The 18,462-nt window shown below is 40.8% G+C and overlaps 1 protein-coding gene across 1 annotated transcript; it reads left to right on the top strand.

Moving 5' to 3' along the window:
* Positions 1-691: 691 nt before the first annotated feature.
* Positions 692-18,164, top strand: LOXL1 (lysyl oxidase like 1). Its single transcript, XM_073652765.1, has 7 exons — positions 692-2,278; positions 2,816-2,924; positions 12,923-13,060; positions 13,397-13,553; positions 13,701-13,796; positions 13,871-13,986; positions 17,961-18,164. The coding sequence occupies exons 1-7, from the start codon at positions 1,321-1,323 to the stop codon at positions 17,965-17,967; spliced, it is 1,581 nt and encodes a 526-aa protein (XP_073508866.1). The 5' UTR covers positions 692-1,320; the 3' UTR covers positions 17,968-18,164.
* Positions 18,165-18,462: the final 298 nt, after the last annotated feature.

The following is an 18,462-nucleotide window of genomic DNA, read 5'->3' on the forward strand; positions in this document are numbered from 1 at the left end:
CACCATGTATGCACACTGAATTCATTACATTGTTGCCAGTAAAGTCAAGTAGAGTGGAATGAGTTAAAGGAAGCTGCTTGCACACTCATCTTTTCTAGCGCACTTGTAGCTAATTCATTGTAAAGTCAGATAGACTGAAGTCTTTTTAAGGGGACAGTCAGCACAGTTTCCTCCTTCAGCCCTTTACATTGTAGTCAATTCACTGTGTCAAATAGAGTGGAGTGAAATGAAAGTTGCTGCCTGCATGCTGCTTTCCTCATTCCACCCAGTACATTGTTCCAGAGGTGTTACTATACTGTGTGCAGGGGTAGCCGTCACCCATGGGCCCTGGAACTCTGGGGGCCCCAAAAGGTGCCTTTAGTTCATATAAGAACATTAATACTATAAAAGACCCATTATAGTTTAGGGCCTTGTGGGAGATTTTGCATGAGCTTCAAGTTACACCACTTACTTTGTTGCCAGGTAACTGTAAAGTATAGAAATGTGTCATGGACTCATGTATATTCACTTCAAATAGTTTTAGCTTTATGAAAGTACTGAGAAATTGGTTATCCTGTTTATTCATACCATGACGTCATCTCTAAAACACTCCATTCTTGCCTTCTCAGTGGAGAATAGGTTACATTATCATTCTTACATGTTGTGTAACTATGCAGTACAGAAAAGTGTGGAGAATAAGGGGGAGAGCTGTACTGCACAGTTCTGATGAGGGAAAGTTTGGGAAGGGGCAGTGAGGAAGGAAAGGAAGGCGGAGAGAGGGAAAAGTGAGGGAGAGGGGGATAAACAGGAAGTTATAGGAGAAATGGATACAGAGAAAGGATGGAGTGACGGAGGAGACAGATAAGAAGGAGGAGAGGGCGTACAAGGGACCTGACAACACTGCAAGGTTCAGCAAGTTATTGACCGACATGAACAGAATACAGGACCTGGAGAACAAAGAATGTGACTGATAACCCCTCATGTGCTGGAGAAATTGAGAAGTATCTGGCAGGGACCTGTAGAGTCTCTCCTAACTGCACCATCCTTTTCTCTGACCTGTAGAGGATTGCTGAATTGACACTGGTCTACATGAAAGGATCCTGTAGCTGATCTCTTCTGCTTTACTGCTGTATTGATTCTTCTTACCAGACCTCAAATTTACTCACAACTTTTTTTCTCATCACCGAGTGACATCAAGGAAACTCTGTTGACCCATATCTGTTCTCATCAACATGTGTTTGTTCTTGTGAACATTGAACACAAGCTTCACTCAATTCACCAGGTTAGCTTGGCACCTCACTACCACATTCCTCAGTCTGTCACTGAAGGGAGGACACCACCATGGCTCTGTTAGCGCAGCTATGCCTATTTCTGTCAGGACTTTCCCTGTGCCTGAGTCAGGATGGAGAAGGCTGGGGACAAATGATACAGTGGGAAGAAAGTGGAAGACGGTACCGGCTGCTGAATTCAGGGTCAGAATACCAGGCTGCAGGAGAAGGCACAGGAGGGACTAGAGTTGTATTAGATGGAGTGAGAAGTGGTGTGGATCTCCGCCGTCAAGCACCCACCTTACCACGCACTGGAACTCAGACAGTCAGGGGCAATACTCGTCATCCATTTGGTTTTGGCCAAGTGCCCGATAATTGGCAAGGGGCAGGTGAAACAGCTAGCACAAGTCGTTTTGTTCCCTCTGCAGGGGCTGGGGGTGCAGGTGGTGGAAGAGGCGGAAGTACTAGAATACGTCAGTCATCATCCCAAAATTCTGTAGGTCAGTCTTTTCTCCCAAGACAAATGCCACCCTTTGTACCCCAGCCTGAATTTTATCCTCAGACATATGATGAAAGTTATGGCTATACAAGAGGAGGGGGTGGCTATGCTGCACCACCTCCTTGGGGGGGAGGTTATGAAGATTTCTATGAAGAACATTCTCCACCTTTTGCTCAACCACCATATTTTGCTCCACCAGTTTTGCCCCCTCGGCAGCCAGCTCCAGTCAATCCTGCCGTGCCCCAGGATGGACTTGACAGACGATTTGCCCATAGCCTTTTCAGAGGAGGTGATATCCCTGTAGAAAGTGATCCAGTACGCCCCCCTGTGGCAGGCGGAGGTGGTGATGCAGGATTTCCCCCATATGGGGGAGTAAGTCAGGGAGATGGCTACTATGGAGCACAAAGGCCAGAATATTATCAACCACAAAGTCAGGCGGCTAATACTCCAGCCAATGGAGGTGAATCACAGACTGGGCAACAAGGAAGAGCCAGTGTTGGGAGTGTTTTCCGTAATGGTCAGAGTGGAAGAGGTGAGTTTACTGCAAGTATCATGAAAAATTACTAGTTGTAGAGTTGAAGCATGCTGAGGGTTGTATATTGCACCTGGGTGGAGGGGGGAGTGGGATGATTGAGTGCTGTTGTTGAACAGAATCTTTTACCATGAAAAAATAGATATATCTCTGCCAAGTTGTTGTGATTTGTCACTGAAAGTCATTTTTTCAAAAATTCTCCTCTGAAATTCTGAAATAATAGAACAGGGATTTTTGGATCTGCGTCTATTATCAGAAATTTACATTGAGTATGTCTCCCTCATGAGGTTCCAGCACAGCAGCAAGTTGCACAGACAGTTTCTATATAGGCATATAATACTTATTTTCCCTATTCCAGTACTGTAGGGGTATTAAACATTTGTTTGGGGTTTCTCCAAAGATTAAAACTGATCAATGGTTGGTTTAAGTTTTGGATGGTCTATGAGGTACTTTGAGGACCCATTTAACTAAAAGAAATTGTCTAAGTTTTTATTTTCTTCAGCTAATGACACTAGTTAATCTTGTTTTCTGTTTTAGGGCTTCCTGATTTGGTTCCAGATCCAAGCTATGTCCAGGCTGCAACTTATGTACAGCGAGCTCATCTATATTCCTTACGCTGCGCAGCAGAAGAGCGTTGCCTTTCTAGGTTTGCACCCTCAAAATATGTTCTGTGGTTTCAGGATCTTAGACGAGCTTTTACTAGAAACCTTTGGCAGAAAAGCCTAGTACTATAAAATTGTTCTGATAAAAATGACAGTATCACCCATAACAATCAAAATTAGAATTTTCATTTTTAAAACTGCTTTTGAAAAATAGAGGATGAAACCTCCAGATAGTATAAAAAGGATTGTGCTGCTCTTTAGAAGAATGTGTAATAATCACCATTACTAGAAGACCTGTTACTAGGCAGCTGCTTAGTAGGGTGATTCTTAGTTTTGCACCTGCAGGGACTATTTCAGAGACAAATTAATATAATATCAATTTGTCTTTAATTCAAATGTTCCTTCACATAATAATTGAGCCTATTGATTAGATCGTAATGCAAGTGTAGTATTAGGCCAACTAGACTTCTACTCTCTGCACTTCCAAACAACATGCATATTAAGGAGGAGAAAGTGCCTGCTAGTTATTCTGGTGCCACTTGTCTTAATTTAAAGCATTAAATAATTGTCTAACACTGTTGGCCTTGGCATTCAACTCAAACATAAATGGCCTTTGGGTTCTTCCTGAGTCCATATACATCAAAAGTAATCCTCATTTCTTACTCATTTAGGAGTTGAGAAAGTGGAGGAGTTACTTCTAGCAACCAATCAGAACAATATTTCATCTAGCAATACAAAAAGTTTGGTCTATTACAGCGATTACCTTGAACTTTAGGAGGATCTGGAAAAGTAGAGCAAATGCTGCAGGAAATACAGATAAAATAAATTGCATACCCTTTGACTGCTGAAGGGTTTTCTGTTCTCATATCCAGGAGCCAGTAGTTGTTGAACAATATGTACTTTAAGCTGTTACATTATAAGCAAATAGTAACTTTGCCCCATTGCGCTCTCATCTAGTGCCTGCTGCCTTATTCCCAATCTTTTCTACAGTGCATGTTTGTGTTTAAAGAACAGTACATGATTTGTATAATAGGCAAAACTTTTAAAGGGGTTGTCCACTACTTTTACATTGATGCCCTATCCGTAGGATAGGGCATCAGTGTATGATCAGACGGGGTCCCGCATGCGGCACCCACACCGATCAGCTGTTATCGGTGCCGGCAGCGGCGGTCGCCTGCCGGAAGTGCTCACCTGTGAGGCTCCACCGTCAAGTGGTAGTGGCCGCCACGGTGTACTGCAGATCTGCCTCCCATTCAATTGAATAGGAGGCGGACGTGCAGTACACCGCGGCGGCCACTACCACTTGACGACGGAGCCCCGCAGGTGAGCACTTCCGTCCAGAGTCCGCCGCCGACACCGATAACAGCTGATCGGTGGGGGTGCCGCTTGCGGGACCCTGGCCAATCATACATTAATGCCATATCCTAAGGATAGGGCATCAATGTAAAAGTAAGTGGACAACTTCTTTAATGTCGGGATACACACTATTGGAACAACAAATTTGCAAAAAAATTTATCTAAAAAAAAAATCTAAATTGTTTTTCATTTTATTGATGCAATGTTTATTCCATTGATTGACTGATAGTACAAATACATTCTCTTTTTTAGGCTAGGGTCACACGACAGTATTTTCTCCTATCCGAGAGAATCGCGCCGATCAGAGTGTGATTAGCATTAGTGATTAGCACAGTGTCCCCCGATTTTCTTGGATGAGGGGGAGATGGATAAAAAATGTCTCCATCTTCTCCATTCTGTCAGTCCATAAAAATCGAACTGCACTCAGATGTCATTCAAGTGCAGTCTGATGTTTTCTATGGACTCATTGATTTGCATGAAAGAGTGCAATCCGATAATGAGATCCAACTCAGGCATGCTGTGATTTTTTTCCTTGGACCGAATCAGTCCAAGGAAAAAATCGGACATGTACACGTCCCCATAGATTAATATTGGTCTGAGTGGGATCCGATGTTTTGTTGGATTGCATTCAGACTGAAAATGCATGAGCCCTAAAGCTCATCTCTGAATGTTTTACAATTTAAAATAAATGTTCTGACCTTAAATGTTATCATGGCTTGGACTGGCCCACATGAGAACAGGAGAATCCTCCGGTGGGCCCCTGTACAGCAGTGAACCATCATCCTCTTATATGAAAGATTTGGAGGAAAAATTAAGCGACATCAAAGCCCCAAATATGAAATGACAAATTTTATTAAATATACATATACAAGACAAGTATATAAATTACATAGAGCTTACGGGCTCCAAGTGCCACATGTGCTGGTAAAAAGCAAAGACACCACAAACCCCCAAGGAAAATTTACTTATAATGAAGGGTCCAATATAGGAACGCCAGGGCCACATATAGAAATTCATTTGTGTCAAAGGGAACAATTCCCGAATGCCAAATCACATATCAAAAGAGATGAAACATAACTGATAAGTTACATATAGGAAACCCCTATGCCACTAATAAAATTATGCAGAGCCTACAAAAAAAGAATCAAGGGGCAGCAAAGCAGGAGTAGTCAGCAAAAGGGATATGTATCACATATATAATTACCTAGGTAGCTGGCACCAATAGTGACCCTGGGAAAAGGAGGGGGGGGTGGTGTCACCCCTACGCGCGTTTCGGCGGGCCTTCGTCAGGGGGTGTTTGGAAAAATCCTTAGGCTGCGTGCCCACTATGCGTTTTTCAAGCGTTTTTGCCGCGGAATTTCCGCAGCGAAAACGCTTAAAAAATGCTTGGTAATATGTGCCCCATGGTCCCCAATGATAATCCGCATGTGCTGTGCACATACTGCGGAAATTTCCGCTGCGGAATATCATTGCGGAAAAATACGCAGCATGTCCATTAATTTTGCGGACACGCAGCGTAATCGCCGCCATTGACTTGCATTGGACCGCGTGACATCCACATCACTGCATCTGCACATGCGGATATCACACGGTTCAATGTGCGGATGGTACCCAGGTTTGGAGAAGAGGAGACTCTGATCAAGACCAGGGTAGCATAGAAACTGTGAAAAAAAGAATTTAAAATAAAAAATAAAGATTATACTTACCTTCCAATGTCCTCCCGGTGTTTTCTCCCCTTCGTCTGGTCTGCTGTATGGCTCGCGGTGTTGTGAAGGACCTGCCATGACGTCATTGAGTCATGTGACCTGACACATGACTCAGACCACCGCGAGCTGCCCAAGACACCGGACTCAGCGGAGAGAACACCGGGAGGACATCGGAAGGTAAGTATAATCTTTATTTTTTTTTTTTTACCATTCTTATTCTTTATTTTTTAACTAACTTGGTCACACTGCTATAAATCCATGCCGTTTGCATGGATTTATATAGTGTGACCAAGTTGTCAAGCACTTTCCAAGTGATGCTAAAATCGCTTGGAAAGTGCTTGATAACCTGCATGCGGAAATGCATGCAAAAACGCTTGACAGTCAATTCTACCTGGCGGGAAAAACGCATGTAAAAACCGCATGCATTTTTCCTGCCAGGGAGAAGTGGAAAAAGTATGCAGCATTTCTGCATCGTGGGCACATAGCCTCAGTTTTACCTATTTTAGATTATTGTACTACATCTTAGACCTCCTTCATGTCTGTATAAAACACTTACGTGTAAAACTGGTACCTGTGTCATCAGTGTTTTCCATCATTGTGTCATCCGTGTGTCCTTTTTTACCATCAGTGTCATCAGTGTTTTTCTAGCATGGATAAAGAAAGACAGAAATGACAAAGCTTCTCCTATACTTTTAGACCCATAGGTTTGTATTGGCCCTTGTCATCTGTGCTGCCAGAAAAAAATGGACATGTCTCCTTGTGTTAAAAACATGGACTTGTGCATAGAATTATAAATTATAATGTGTACGTGTGGTATCCATGAAAAAAACGGATACCACAGGAACTGGAAACATGTGAAGGAGGGCTAATGTAAAGATTTGAGTTCATGGAATACAGACCACCCATGTTGTTAGCTCCAAAGGCTGCAAAATTTTGAATGTAGATAAAAGCTATAATATTGGCTGTAATTCAGGGTCTCCATAAGATAAGTAATATCATTACTTACAGTGTGTCAAGTTTAAAGAAGGTCTCCCATTAACTTTTTTCTTCACCTAAGCCTGTGTAAATGCTAGTAGTATAATGTCAATGTGGCAATAACTAACTGATCACCATCTTCTCTGGTATCCAGCGCCGTTCTGGTCCACGTGACGACTCTTCGGATAACACTGTGCTCTGTGTGCGAGCTGGAAGTCTCTTTTGCCGTGTAACTCTATGGAGTCACACAGAGCGCAGTGTAACCCAGAGGAGTCTGAATCGTCATCAAATGTCTCAAAACAGGACCAGAACAGCGCTGGATAGTGAAAATATGGCGTTCGGTGAGTTTTTAATACACCCACACTACACTAACATTTACACAGGTTTAGGGGAAAAAAAGTTAATGGGACTGCTTCCTTCATGCAGAAAACATGTTCATGTGAACTGTAAAATAGTGTTCAAATGGTGTTTCATTTAGTATTGCATAGGTGTGTACTTAATGCTTCTAATTTCTAGTCTTCTTTATAGGCCTTATTCACACGTCCGATTTTTCCACGTATGAGCAAAACAGACCGATTATTCTGATCAGCCTCTGACCATAGTTTGATCAATGTTGTGTTAGTGTCATTCGATTTTCTCAAACGTGGTAAAAAAAATTTTTTAAAAAATTCTTCTCTTCTTCTTCTCCATTCTGACAGTCTGTGATGTTATTCAAGTGTAGTCCGATTTTTTTTGACCTACCCATTGATTTGCATTGCCGATTTTCATCCGACCTTCAGACATGTCTCTGCGGTTTTCCACAGACCTCTCAGTCTGCAAAAAATCACAGACGTGATTGGCCCAATATTCTATCACAGGTATGAGTGCTCAAAATCACGGATAACAGGTGCATGGAAAAATCACAAAAATCGGATGTCTGAATGAACCCTAATTCTAGTTTTCACGAGAGGAATTTTGAAAGTCAGTTTTGCTTGTGGCTGCATTGCAGTTATTTGCACCACATTTATCAAAGCACTGAATGATTGTTTGAGAAATTTGATTCATCTTCACATATAACACTCTGTCTAGAGCTGTTTTTCCACTTATTATGCCAACCCCTACCAGAGTGAAAATTGCAACTCTTTTCAAATCAGTCTCAATTGATAAATATAAAACCTTGCTTGCAATCCCACTTTCCCACCCACTTATTAAAAGTAAAGATAGCAGTATAAAATAGTATAACTTAGAAAATGTGTGACTTTTTGACTCTAAACAAACCTGACACAATATCATTGATAAGAATAACTTGATTCTTTTACTCAAGAATAACACCCTAAAATAATCTTTTAGATTTGTCCTTTGCAGTTTGTCACAGGAGATGTGTCATTGTGTTCCCCTAAATGTTTAGCATTTAGCTGCGGTAAACACGTCTGCATGCTCAGTTATGTTTTTCCTTTTTAGGCAAAGGAATTGTACGATAAACTGCTTGGAGAAATTATGAAATTCCTATGAGAATCATTAAGTGCCATTTCAAACTACATGGTTGAGGCAGCTCATAAGAACCAGGCTGCTAACAATATTCAAGGCAGAAAAAAGCTGCTACAGCACACTGATTGTCTTGTTACATTTACAGAACAGTTACTCACATATTAAGAAAATCTGCTTCTAAAAATATATACAGTGCAGACCAAAAGTTTGGACACACCTTTTCATTTAAAGATTTTTCTGTATTTTCATGATTATGAAAATTGTACATTCACACTGAAGGCATCAAAACTATGAATTAACACATGTGGAATTATATACTTAACAAAAAAGTGTGAAACAACTAAAAATATGTCTTATATTCTAGGTTCTTCAAAGTAGCCACCTTTTGCTTTGATGACTGCTTTGCACACTCTTGGCATTCTCTTGATGAGCTTCAAGAGGTAGTCACCGGAAATGGTCTTCCAACAATCTTGAAGGAGTTCCCAGAGATGCTTAGCACTTGTTGGCCCTTTTGCCTTCACTCTGCAGTCCAGCTCACCCCAAACCATCTCGATTGGGTTCAGGTCTGGTGACTGTGGAGGCCAGGTCATCTGGCGTAGCACCCCATCACTCTCCTTCTTGGTCAAATAGCCCTTACACAGCCTGGAGGTGTGTTTGGGGTCAATGTCCTGTTGAAAAATAAATGATGGTCCAACTAAACGCAAACCGGATGGAATAGCATGCCGCTGCAAGATGCTGTGGTAGCCATTCTGGTTCAGTATGCCTTCAATTTTGAATAAATCCTCAACAGTGTCACCAGCAAAGCACCCCCACACCATCGCACCTCCTCTTCCATGCTTCAAGGTGGGAACCAGGCATGTAGAGTCCATCCGTTCACCTTTTCTGCGTTGTACAAAGACATGGTGGGTGGAACCAAAGATCTCAAATTTGGACTCATTAGACCAAAGCACAGATTTCCACTGGTCTAATGTCCATTCCTTGTGTTCTTTAGCCCAAACAAGTCTCTTCAGCTTGTTGCATGTCCTTAGCAGTGGTTTCCTAGCAGCTATTTTACCATGAAGGCCTGCTGCACGAAGTCTCCTCTTAACAGTTGTTGCAGAGATGTGTCTGCTGCTAGAACTCTGTGTGGCATTGACCTGGTCTCTAATCTGAGCTGCTGTTAACCTGCGATTTCTGAGGCTGGTGACTCAGATAAACTTATCCTCAGAAGCAGAGGTGACTCTTGGTCTTCCTTTCCTGGGGCAGTCCTCATGTGAGCCAGTTTCTTTGTAGCGCTTGATGGTTTTTGCAACTGCACTTGGGGACACTTTCAAAGTTTGCCCAATTTTTCGGACTGACTGACCTTCAGTTCTTAAAGTAATGATGGCTACTCGTCTTTCTTTACTTAGCTGCTTTTTTCTTGCCATAATACAAATTCTAACAGTCTATTCAGTAGGACTATCATCTGTGTATCCACCTGACTTCTGCACAACATAACTGATGGTCCCAAGCCCATTTATAAGGCAAGAAATCCCACTTATTAAACCTGACAGGGCACACCTGTGAAGTGAAAACCATTTCCGGTGACTACCTCTTGAAGCTCATCAAGAGAATGCCAAGAGTGTGCAAAGCAATCATCAAAGCAAAAGGTGGCTACTTTGAAGAACCTAGAATATAAGACATATTTTCAGTTGTTTCACACTTTTTTGTTAAGTATATAACTCCACATGTGTTAATTCATAGTTTTGATGCCTTGAGTGTGAATGTACAATTTTCAAAATCATGAAAATACAGAATGATCTTTAAATGAGAAGGTGTGTCCAAACTTTTGGTCTGTACTGTATATATATATATATATATATATATATGATTCATGCATTGAGCTACTAGCAGGCTATATCTAGGATATATTGAGCTGGATGTAAAAAATAAGGCAAGGGTCTCACGATCGTTTGTTCTCCATCAGAGAAATACGTTTCCGATTATGCTAATCAGACTTTGATCAGAGTTTGAGCAGAGTATGATGTGAGTGGGATCCGTTTTTCTTGGCCATGGAAAATTAAAAAAAGTTTTTCCATTCTTGATGTCCATGAAAATAGGACCGCACTCAGATGTCATCCGATTGCTGGTTGATTTTTTTCACGCACCCATAGACTTGAATGGTCGAGTGCAATACAACTATTTGAGGCAAATCATACATGCTGCAATTTTTTTCCACTTGCCCCGAGGAAAAAATCGATCATGTTCATTGCCCCATAGAATAACAGGTCTGTGTGCGATCTGATGTTTTGACGAGCCGTAACATAGCAATCCTGCTAAGTCCAAGTTATTGAAATCTCAGACTGTGAATCTTATCAGCTTACTATATAATGGAAGTGACAGTGTTTTGTACCAATTTTTGCTCATTTACATTGAGGAAACCAATGTATTTTAACCCCTTAACGACCCCCGATATGCCTTTTCACGGCAGCAGTTAAGGGTACTTAAACAGCGGCGCTGAGGAATAACAGTGTAGTGCCCCCCAGCTTTGGAAAATCTCCAGAGTCTCAGCTAAGACCCTTGAGAACATGATCAAGGCTGGTTTTTACTGTCCCCTGTCACATGATCACCATTATTCACTGAATATCAGTGATTACAGAAAAAAAAGCCTGATTTAAAATTAATTTCTCTCTCCTCTGATATGATCTAACATATCAGAGAGGAGAATCCCCGAACCCACCACGACACATTATTTACCGGATCTGTGATAGCCCAGCCCTCTTCCTTCTTCTGCCGAAAGAAAAGGGCGGGTGCATGCGCTGGGCACCTGCCAAGATCTGCCTCCCTACACCCGGCAACAGCAGGGATTTTTCTCATTGGCTGATGGCTTTTGATTACTGTGATAAACCCTATCACAGTGATCAAAAGCCCCCAATAATAGTTTCAGTAAAACTCCTAAACCTTATTGACCCTAATAAACCCTTATAAACCTTTCTGAGTCACCCCCCTGATCAAATTACATTTTTTTTTTTTTATAATTTTTTTTTTTCATTCTTTGCAGTTATAGGGTTACAAGGGTTAGGGTCAGGGTTAGGGTCACTAGGGTTAGGTTTAGTAGGGTTATTTCTATTAGGCCTAGGCTTGTTAGGGTTAGGCTTGTTACAGTTAGGCTTATAGATTTTTGAAAAGTAAAAAAAAAAAGTATAAAAAAAATACTAGTGTTAGATTAGGTTTAGGTGTAGTAGTGTTAGATTAGGGTTAGGCAGGCATATAGAAAATACTAATGGCCGGGAGAACATATAGCACGGTGCAGGTGTACACCCTGCCTTGCTCCTTCCACTCCGAGCTCTGCTGTTTGCCCAAACAGAACTTTTAGACTACATGTGGGTTATTGCCACGCTTGTAAGAACATGGGTAACAAATTGTGAGATCCACGTTTCGGTGTTACCTCTGGCAAAAGTGAGAAATTTGGGGCTAAAGCAGGATTTATGAAAAAAATGTACTTTTTCAATATGATGGCCTATTGTTATCAAATTCTGTGTTGTACCTGTGGGTTTAAAATGCTCACTATACCCCTGGATAAAATCCTTGAGGGGTGTAGTTTCCAAAATGGAGTCACTTATGGGGGGTTTCTACTGTTTAGGCACATCAGAGTTTCTTCAAACCCAACATGGCGTCTGCTCTGGATTCCAGCCAATTTTGTGTTCAAAAAGTCAAATGGTGCTCCTTCCCTTCCGAACCCTGACGTGCGCCCAAACAGTGGTTTCCCCCCCATATGGTGTATCAGCATGCTCAAGAGAAATTGCACAACAAATTTTGTGGTCCATTTTTTCTTATTACCCTTGTGAAAATAAAAAAAATTGGGTCTGAATTAAAAGTTTTGTGGAAAAAAATGAATTGTTCACTTTTTCCTTCCATGTTGCTTCAGTTCCTGTGAAACACGTGAAAGGTTAATAAACTTCTTAAGTGTGATTTTGAGCACCTTGTGGTGTGAAGTTTTTACAATGGTGTCACTTTTAGGTATTTTCTGCCATATAGGCCCCTCAAAGTCACTTCAAATGTGATGCGTTCCCTAAAAAAATGGTTTTGTAATTTTTGCTTCAAAAATGAGAAATTGCTGGTCAACTTTTCATCCTTATAACTTCCTAACAAAAAAAAAATTTTGTTTCAAAAATTGTGCTGATGTAAAGTAGACATGTGGAAAATGTTATTTATTAACTATTTTGTGTGACATAACTCTCTGATTTAAGGGCATAAGAATTCAAAGTTTGAAAATCGAAAAATTTTCAAAATTTTCGCCAAATTTCCATTTTTTTCACAAATAAACGCAAGTCATATCAAAGAAATGTTACCACTCTCAGAAGTACAATGTGTCACAAAAATCAATCTCAGAATCAGTGGGATCTATTGAAGCGTTCCAGAGTTATTACCTCAAAAAGTGACACTGGTCAGAATTGTAAAATTCGGCCTGGCCATTAAGGACATAATTGGCTCTGTCACTAAGGGGTTAAGGTATCTTGACTATACAAGGTATTTGACAGAGTGTCACTGTTCTTGTTTTCTTTATATTCTCTTCTCAGTTCTGCATATGCAGCAGATTCTTCAGATTATGATGTTAGAGTTCTGCTTCGCTTCCCACAAAGAGTGAAGAATCAGGGAACTGGAGATTTCTTGCCTACTCGACCCCGCCAGGCATGGGAATGGCACAGCTGCCATCAGTGAGTACCAGAAGGTTATCGGTATACTACTTCTAAATTATCCACCTTTTCTTGTTATTATAGCAGCTCTTTATGGCCACTAACACTAGCCTTAGGTGAATAATAAAAGTTAACTGTCAAAGACAATAACAATGATTTGTTCCAAACCATGAACATTTGTTTCAACCGTTTAGATCTTGATCTAATTTATTTGGTCATTACTGATTCAATGTTATGATTATAATATTACATCATATATCATGAGAAAATGCACATTGGGGGAGAATTGACAATGGGGGAGGAAATGTTTAAACTAGGTTAACAGGAGACAATTGACTTTGGAGTTTTTCATTCCAGACACTATCACAGTATGGATGAATTCAGTCATTATGATCTGTTGGATGCCACAACAGGACGGAAAGTGGCTGAGGGACATAAGGCTAGCTTCTGTTTGGAGGATACCACATGTGACTTTGGGAACCTTAAGAGATATGCATGTACATCTCACACTCAGGTAAGCGACTATGTCCTGGCCTATAAGGTTCTTTAGTGAATAGTTATACTATTTCTAATGTATTTGCTAAAATGCTATTTTGTTTTTCTATAACTCCTTTCGAAACATTGACAATAATAGAGTTCACAATGTATGTGTGTCATTTAGGGTCTAAGTCCTGGATGTTATGATACTTATAATGCTGACATCGACTGTCAATGGATTGACATAACAGAAGTAAAACCAGGAAACTATATACTCAAGGTAAGTTAGCTGAAAGGTATCTTCTTGTAGGTTATCATAGTGTCTCTCATTAATCAATATCACTTGTCTTGTAGGTAGTAGTCAATCCCAAGTACTCTGTTTTGGAGTCTGATTTCACCAATAATGTGGTGCGGTGTAATATCCACTATACTGGAAGATACGTGTCAGCCACGAACTGCAGAATCACACAGTAAGGAAGCCATGTTCTTTGTATTTTATTAAGTAAAATATGGATCACGGCACTCCTGGAATAGGTGCACAAGTAGGGGCCAATACCAACAATATATAATGTAGAAACTTGGCCCTCATAAATATGCTTAATCATTTTTTTTAATTGTATTTGCAGTCACAAGAGTAGAGTAGATAGCAGACGTTTCGGTCACAAAAGGACCCTCATATCATGCATAGTGTAGGAAAGACAAAGTGCAACACGAAGGGATGAGGGGAAGGGAGCCCAGACACTTGAGAAAGGGGGAGTGGAGACCTATTAGGCTAATCTAACATCACCCTGTCTCCCCTACCGTCCCTATATTGGTTCCTCACCAATCGCCAAACAGGAAACCTAAGCCCTGTATCTCCTTAGAGCTGGGTCCTGGATAGGGAAGCAGGGGATGAGCACTGGTCAGTCCCCACTAACAACTAAAGACAACAAGGGACACAAACACAGGGGGAAGCAACTTAGCTTGAGCCGACTTCAGAGAGATAACACCAAACGTCCTGCAAGCTCCAGAGAGGAAGTAAGCAGACTGCAATGGCTCCAAGCCTTCACAAGGGAACATGTGAATATCACCGGCGCTTCCCTGTGACAAACTGAAAGTATTTAAAAACCCAGGCCAGGGTGTCAATCAGAGCAGGAGGGAGGTAGCCGTTGGGTCCTAAAGTAAGACAGATTTAAGAAGGTGTCTGCAGTGCCAAACGAAGAGATCTTCTACAGCCAACTGCAGAGCAACTGTCTGTCACATCTGACTCACCCGTGACACCTCATCAGTGTACTCCAACTGCACAGGTGAGAAGGGGAAAGATACAGAGGGACAGGAACAAATGGTGGACACATAAGCCACTATACCTTTTTTTCTCTAGGACTGGGAGTATTGCTCTATTGGACACTGAGTCCCTCTATATATTCCCCTTCTCACCTGTGCAGATGGAGTACACTGATGAGGGTCCTTTTGTGACCGAAATGTCTGCTACTTACTCTACTCTTGTGACTGCAAATACTATTAAAAAAAATTGATTAAGCATATTTATGAGTGCCAAGTTTCTACATTATATATCCTTTGTTTTTATTGTCATTCTTTTATTGTCAAATTCATTTCATTCCTGTATTTCAGCGCCCTTATGTGCATCATTCATTCTCATAATTCCTTTTTGTATCTCCGCATTGTTTCATCTGTTTTTGCTTATATGTGTTTACTTTGAATATTTCCTCTCTGCACAAGACTTTGACTAATATTATAACAATGAATCTTGTCAGAGAAAGAAATAACCTTCATATAATAGAAAGTATTGTATTCATGTCAAACAAGCCATTGCAACATCCTTCAAGTTGAGAATAGCTACATTTAGGTTGCTAACATGTTCAAAGTCTAGACATGATAACAGTGTTTGTCATTGAGAAATATGTGTTACAAAATGATTGGACAGTACAAAGGTACCCATGCACACTAGATGAATGTCTGCTGATGCAGCAGGACAGGCCAGTGTGTATCTAGTGCGTACAGATGCCCTCCCAACTTTCCTCTGATCTAAAATGTGAACCGATTCACAATATAAATAAATATTTGTGTACAAATCAACTATATGTCCTACAAATAATAGTAAAATATAATACAGTGGGAAAAATAAGTATTTGATACACTGATGATTTTGCAAGTTTTCCCACCTACAAAGAATGAAGAGGTTGGAATTTTTATCGTAGGTACACTTCACCTGTGAACAACATGCATTTTATTGCATGAAATAAGTATTTGATACAGTAGAAAATCAGAACCTAATATTTGGTACAGAAATGTTTGTTTGCAGTTACAGAGGTCAGACTTCTTTACCAAGTTTTCACACACTGCTGCAGGGATTTTGGCCCACTCTTCCATACAGATCTTCTCAAGATCTTTCAAGTTTCGGGGCTGTCGCTGGACAACATTGAGTTTCAGCTCCCTTCAAAGATTTTCTATTGGGTTCAGGTCTGGAGACTGGCTTGGCCACTTCAGGACCTTGAAATGCGTCTTACAGAGCCCCTCCCTAGTTTCCCTGGCTGTTTTGGGTAATTGTCATGCTGGAAGACCCAACCACAACTCATCTACAATGGTCTTACTGAGGGAAGGAGGTTGTTGGCAAAAATCTGGCAATACATGACCCAATCCATCCTCCCTTCAATACGGTGCAGTCGTCCTGTCCCCTTTGCAGAAAAGCACCCCCAAAGTATAAAGTTTCCTCCACCTTGCTTTGCGGTTGGGACAGTGTTCTTAGGGTTGTACTCATGCTTCACCTTCCTCCAAACAGCACAAGTGGAGTTGATAAAAAAAAGTTCTATTTTGGTTTCATCTCACCACATGACCTTCTCCCATGCTTCCTCTTGATCATCCAGATGGTCATTGGCGAATTTCCTGGACATGGCAGCGTAGTGTGTTACTAAAGGTAATGTTTGACACTGTGGTCCCGGCTCTGGTCATTGACCAGGTCATCCCATGTTGTTCTGGGCTGATTCCTGACCTTTCTCAGAATCATCCTTACCACACAAGGCGAAAACCTGCATGGAGACCCAGACCGAGGAAGATTGACAGTTATTTTGTGTTTATTCTATTTTCTAATAATTGTGCCAACAGTTGTTGCCTTCTCACCAAGCTGCTTTCCTATTGTCCTGTAGTCCATCCCAGTATTGTGCAGGTTTCAATTTTGTCCCTGGTGTCCTTAGACTGCTCTTTGGTCTTGGCCATGGTGAAGAGGTTGGCGTGTGATTGATTGAGTGTGCGGACAGGTGTCTTTTAGTTAGGTAATGAGTTCAAACAGGTGCAATTAATACAGGTAATGAGTGCAGAGTAGGAGGGCTTCTTAAATAAAAACTATCAGGTCTGTGAGTGCAAGAATTCTTGCTGGTAGGTGATCAAATACTTATTTAATGCGATAAAATGCAGTTTAATTATTTAAAAATTATACAATGTGATTTTCTGGATTTTTATTTTTAGATTCTGTCTCTAACAGTTGAAGTGTACCTACGATAAAAATTGCAGACTAGTGATGAGCGAGTATGTTCTGTTAACCCTTTTGGCGAGCATGCACGGGCGAACACCGAGTATCTTCAGTGTGCTCGAGTATCTTCAGCGTGCTCGGGTGTTATGTTTCAGTCTCTCTGTGTGCATGATTTGCGACTGTTTGACAGCTTTAATACATGTTAGAAATGCCTAAGAAACAGACATTCCTCACATGTATTAAAGCAGTCAAATACTTATTTTCTACACTGTGTATGTATGTGTATATATATATATATATATATATATATATATTTACACACACACTCATGAGGAAAACACAACACACATAGGCCGCCCAATAGAGGAGTTGGGCAGCGACTCTCTCATAGAGAACACAGAAAAGCTCAACCACGTAATCGCTCCCATGTATGGAAAAGTCAGGGAAGATAGCTATAGGGTGAACGATCGGTCATCTATTTAAAGTGTATGAGGGGCTTAAAAGGGGATTCTTAAATTTGAAAGTTATTCCCTATCCATTGAGTATAGTCTAACTTTCCAATCGCTGGTTGGCTGACCACTACTGTCACCAGCAGTCCTAAGAACCGTGGCTATGAAGAGCTTTATGTGAATTGAGCGGGGGTCGATGATGTACACTGCCACGCTATTCACTCCTAATGGGAGTGCTGGACATTGCTGAGTACTGGACTTGGCAGGTCTTTGACACTCCCAATAGAATGACTAAATGGAGCGGCAGTGTGCACAATTGACGTCTGCTGCATTAACAGGGGGTTCTTCAGAACTACAGTACTCAAGATCACTGGGAGAAACAGTGGTCAGGTTCCCAGCAATCGGAAAGTTGGATAGGGAATAACTTTCAAAGTTGGGAATTCCCGTTTAAGCTTGTTTCTATTGTTTCTTCCTTTTTTCTACATCACTCTGTTCACTTTTCTCATTATAATTGTTTTTCTTTTTAAAGGTTTTGAGCAAGATTCTCAAGGAAATTATTACTAATGGGGATTTCAGAGAGTTCTACACCATTCTGACCAAGTCAGCAACCCACCCACCCAACATTACCTTTTTTGAAACGAATTCTTATTAATAATTGTGTGAAAACCCTTCACTTTTTATACCTATTGAATAAATTATATTATTGTCCTCTACATATTACATCTAGTAGAAATGTGTGTTGGTTTCATTTGTTACATATTACGACGCATTTGCCTCTTAGTGTTTTTATTTTATTGCCAACATAGCCAACAGTAAGGCATAACTTGCAAATGTTTTTTTGGATGGATTGGGGTTTTGTAGCAGATTAGTTCATTGTGTCATTATTTGATTATATGAAGCTCAATGGTGTTGTGTCAAGTATAGGGTTGTACACTCCTTGAAACCATATAGGGGTGTACAGTATGTTTTGCTTTAACATTTTCTATAAATTGATATAAATCTATTGCGTAATTATGCGCTTTGTTGCCAGC

The sequence above is a fragment of the Phyllobates terribilis genome, unplaced genomic scaffold (assembly GCF_046119375.1).
Source record: "Phyllobates terribilis strain yellow unplaced genomic scaffold, ASM4611937v1 Scaffold_11__3_contigs__length_659146591, whole genome shotgun sequence".
NCBI lineage: Eukaryota > Metazoa > Chordata > Amphibia > Anura > Dendrobatidae > Phyllobates > Phyllobates terribilis.